This window comes from Sander lucioperca, chromosome 10 (genome assembly GCF_008315115.2).
Source record: "Sander lucioperca isolate FBNREF2018 chromosome 10, SLUC_FBN_1.2, whole genome shotgun sequence".
Taxonomy (NCBI): domain Eukaryota; kingdom Metazoa; phylum Chordata; class Actinopteri; order Perciformes; family Percidae; genus Sander; species Sander lucioperca.
Window position 1 is genome coordinate 8,664,632 of NC_050182.1, and position 5,000 is coordinate 8,669,631.

A 5,000-nucleotide genomic window follows, 5' to 3' on the forward strand; every position below is an offset into this window, starting at 1 on the left:
CTTTGCTCCAAGTCTCACCAGGAGCTCTACACCTTAACTCCACCGGTGACCAAGATATACTATAACCAGGAGCTCTACACCTTAACTCCACCGGTGACCAAGATATACTATAACCAGGAGCTCTACACCTTCACTCCACCGGTGACCAAGATATACTATAACCAGGAGCTCTACACCTTAACTCCACCGGTGACCCAGATATACTATAACCAGGAGCTCTACACCTTAACTCCACCGGTGACCCAGATATACTATAACCAGGGGCTCTACACCTTAACGAAAGCATTGACAACATTGGTTGTGTTCACAGAGTTTACTAAAAAGAAAGGTTTAACAACTCACCGTAGCTCTTGTTGTTTCCGGCCGCAGACGTTTTATCAGTCAAAAACAATCGTTTTCCGAATTCAACGTAACAGGGAGGAGAGTAAAGATGGAAAGCTCCTAAAGCTTAGTTCCATATAAATGCACGGATTATTTGTTGTAGTTGAAAAAGGAGCATCGTAAGCATCAAAAGACAGGAAAATCACTGCAGACAGTACACACCCTCTTTCCACCCACTTTCTCTTTGAGCTCCTGAAGTCTGGGAGGCGTTCAGAGTGCCTCTGGCAAAAACTGTTTAAAAAATCCTTTATTCCAAATGCCATCAGTATCCTCAACCAAACCAAGTGACAACATCAAATTGAGCTGCTATTTTAATGAATTTAAGGATATTTATTCTGTTTTATCCTGATATTTTCTTTTTTTTCCTTTTCATATTATTTTTTATACTCAACTGTCATGTCTGAGATGTTGTCTGTATGTTTATCTGTCTTGTATGTCTGGTGAGCCAAAGAAAAATGTCCACCCTGGTGGACAATAAAGATTTATTCTATTCTATGGAGTCCGTTCATTCGCATTTGGATATCGACTCGTTTTGACTGCCGAGGTGGTAGCGGCTGGAAACAACAAGAGCTACGGTGAGTTGTTGAAAACCTTTTTTAGTAAACTCTGAACACTAACAATGTTGTCAATGCTTTCTTTAAGGTGTAGAGCTCCTGGTGATACTTGGAGCAAAGTCTCATGTTGTGTCGAGCCTTCTCAGTGTTTAAAAATAGCTATTTTGAGGCTAGCATCAAAGAGTCCCTAGCACTCCCATTCAAAAGGCCATTTGACCCAAAAATGAAAATACGGTAAATCTTGAAAGTGCCGATTCCGTCCTAAATATGCTTTTAAACGAAAGTTTGACTTGGGTACATTCACAAAAACAACCTAGGTTGCATTTTGGTGAGAGTTACACTTTAAGATGAGTTCTTTATGGTGAATGAAAGGCTTGATCCCACCAAGTAGCTCATCCAATCAAATCGAAGCATTGACGTCATCAGCGCCACCTCTGTTCAGGAGAAGACTGTAACTAGTGTCGCGACCACCAGCACGAGTATAAACAGTTACGGCGCTCCCATGACGTCACACTGGCACTCGACAGGCCAGCTGCGGCTAGTATACCCCACGTTTACCGCTTCAGGGTTTTGGCCCTTTGCAAGGTACTTCCAAGTGTGGAGGCTACACGAGAGGGAGGGAGCTGCGTAGCCTCAGCACTACGGAGGCAGGAGAATCCACGAACGCCTCTTAAGATAATAGAGCACTTATAATGGCTCCCTATAACTGATATATTATAATATAACATAGAAAACGTATAGTATATATATCGTATAATATGAAAGTAAACACATATAAAGTCATGAAAGTATAAAAACCATGCAGTAATGGATAATATATGATCAGAATGACAGATATAAACTTTCCACTACACTTCCCCTCCATGAATAAAGTTTAGTATTACAATATAAGAACTGATTAAAGGTCAGAGGTCACACACACACACACACACACACACACACACACACACACACACACAGAGACACACACACACACACACACACACACACACACACACACACACACACAGAGAAACACACACAGAGACACACACACACACACACCCACACACACACACACACACAGAGAAACACACAGAGACACACACACACACACCCACACCCACACACAGAGAAACACACACAGACACACACAGAGACACACACACACACCCACACCCACACACACACACACAGAGAAACACACACAGACACACACACAGAGACACACACACACACACACACACACACACACACACAGAGAGACACACACACACACACACCCACACACCCACACACACACACACACACACAGAGAAACACACACAGACACACACACAGAGACACACACACACACACACACACACACACACACAGAGACACACACACACATATACACACACAGACACACACACACACATACACACACACACAGAGACACACACACACATATACACACACAGACACACACACACACATATACACACACACATACACACACACACATATACACACACACATACACACACACACAGACACACACACACATATGCACACACATATACACACACAGACACACACACACATATACACACACATATACACACACACACACACACACACACACACACAGACATGTGATTAGAGGTCAGAGGTCAGAGGTGATGTGTGGGTCTCACCGTCCCACTCCAGCTCGTGGCCGTCCCCGCCCAGCGTTCCCGTCTCGCTGCCTGACGGCGTCTCCAGCGCCTCCAGGTTGAAGTCGAAGGACAGCGTTTCCTCCGGCGTCGCCGACAGCGCCGCGGCTGAGAAGTCCACCGAGTCCCCGCGGCTCAGCGATAGGCTGAGGGGCGGAGCCTGCAGACGCTTCTTAGCCCCGCCCCCGCTGGCTCCTGATAGGGCGCGGCTGCTGGGCGGGGCTGAGAGGGGGGGGGGGGACCAAAAAGTTATGACACAATCAGGGTTAGATGATTCTTTAACTGTACGTACACACCGCGGCCGACTTGATCTTCTAAAGATACAGCACTGCGTACGTACGGTTAACGGCGGTGCGTACGTACGGTTAACGGCGGTGCGTACGTACGGTTAACGGCGGTGCGTACGTACAGTTGACGGCGGTGCGTACGTACAGTTGACGGCGGTGCGTACGTACAGTTAACGGCGGTGCGTACGTACAGTTAACGGCGGTGTACGTACAGTTAACGGCGGTGTGAATATACGGTTAACGGCGGTGCGTACGTACAGTTAACGGCGGTGCGTACGTACAGTTAACGGCGGTGCGTACGTACAGTTAACGGCGGTGTGAATGTACGGTTAACGGCGGTGTACGTACAGTTATCGGCGGTGTGAACGTACGGTTAACGGCGGTGTGTACGTACAGTTAACGGCGGTGTGCGTACAGTTAACGGCGGTGTGAACGTACGGTTAACGGCGGTGTGAACGTACAGTTAACGGCGGTGTGTACGTACAGTTAACGGCGGTGTGTACGTACAGTTAACGGCGGTGTGTACGTACAGTTAACGGCGGTGTGCGTACAGTTAACGGCGGTGTGTACGTACAGTTAACGGCGGTGTGTACGTACAGTTAACGGCGGTGTGTACGTACAGTTAACGGCGGTGTGTACGTACAGTTAACGGCGGTGTGTACGTACAGTTAACGGCGGTGTGCGTACAGTTAACGGCGGTGTGTGCGTACAGTTAACGGCGGTGTGCGTACAGTTAACGGCGGTGTGTACGTACAGTTAACGGCGGTGTGTACGTACAGTTAACGGCGGTGTGCGTACAGTTAACGGCGGTGTGTGCGTACAGTTAACGGCGGTGTGTACGTACAGTTAACGGCGGTGTGCGTACAGTTAACGGCGGTGTGTGCGTACAGTTATAGTGAACTTATAGGAGGAAAAAAGTCAAAAACTGTAAAAAGGCTAAACCAAAAAAATAGGAAAAAAAGGTCTTTTAAGGTCAAAAATGTTAAAAAAAAAAAAAAAATGTGTTGACAAACATCAATAAGCTCCAGAAAATAAATAATGTTACAAAAAAGATCAAAATATTTAGAAAAAAGCGTCAAAAACTCTTCCTGAGCTTTCTGGAAGTTCTCTTTGACTTCTATCTTCCTACTTCCTGTTTCTTCGTCAGCGGTTTGTAGGAAACAATAAAGAAGAAGAAAAGTGTGTTCAGGTCACCTGGTCGCCGCTCGCCACCCGACGCGCCCTCCGTCTCCTCTGGACTCCCAGAATCCTCGGGGAGAGGCCTGGACCAACACACACACACACACACACACACACACACACACACACACACACACACACACACACAGGGGATGTTTAACACATCAACATCAACAACATGGGAGGAGAGATTGTTGTGAATTATGGTGATAATAATCTGATAGATTGTGTGTGTGTGTGTGTGTGTGTGTGTGTGTGTTGTGTCTGTGTGTGTGTGTGTGTCTGTGTGTGTGTGTGTGTGTGTGTGTATATATTCTGACCTGGGGAAGCCATCGTCCTGCCACTCCTCCATCAGGTCCATGTCCAGGATGTTGGGGGGGCCCGGGGCCCCTACGGGAGCCCTGCAGGGACAAAACCATCACCATCCCCAGATCAGTGTGATGTATGACTGAAGGGGAACACAGGTTCATGTTTCTTCATCTGTACCAGCCCGGTCTCACGGCAGTTTGTGTAAATGTCACGTTATTTTAATCTATTGATACGTGTTCACGGGCACGTTTCCCTCATTTTTTACATGGTGGCCAGCACAAAAATGTGAAGTAATGTATTTCAATGGGAAGCATATTTCGTGGCCACAGCACGAAAATGGTAGGGAGTAGTATAAAGAGCCGAAAATCCGCGTAGGGAGGCTGGTCGCTTTCACCTGGGCGAGCGGGGATGGCGTCCGGCGTGTGGCGTTTTGTCTCCCGTAGGGTTTTTCCTAAACTCATCCCGTTATTGTGGTGCGTCCCCCGTCCCCCGTCCCCCGCGGCCGTCTCCCGGTGTGTAAGGCGCCCTTTCCCCGTAGGGTTTTTCCTAAACCCAACCTCCGCCATCCCGTTATTGTGGCGCGTCCCCAGCGGGCCACCTCGCGGCCGCCTCGC

At 47.8% G+C, this 5,000-nt stretch overlaps 1 protein-coding gene across 1 annotated transcript in view; it reads right to left on the bottom strand.

The window, feature by feature from the left end:
* Positions 1-5,000, bottom strand: part of bnipl (BCL2 interacting protein like) — a 20,416-nt gene that overhangs the window by 11,692 nt on the left and 3,724 nt on the right. The window contains exons 2-4 of the mRNA XM_031311214.2: positions 4,398-4,478; positions 4,093-4,160; positions 2,594-2,833 (exon numbers count right to left, since the gene is read on the bottom strand). Of these exons, the coding sequence (XP_031167074.1) occupies positions 2,594-2,833; positions 4,093-4,160; positions 4,398-4,478 (389 nt within the window). The remainder of the gene's footprint in view (positions 1-2,593; positions 2,834-4,092; positions 4,161-4,397; positions 4,479-5,000) is intronic.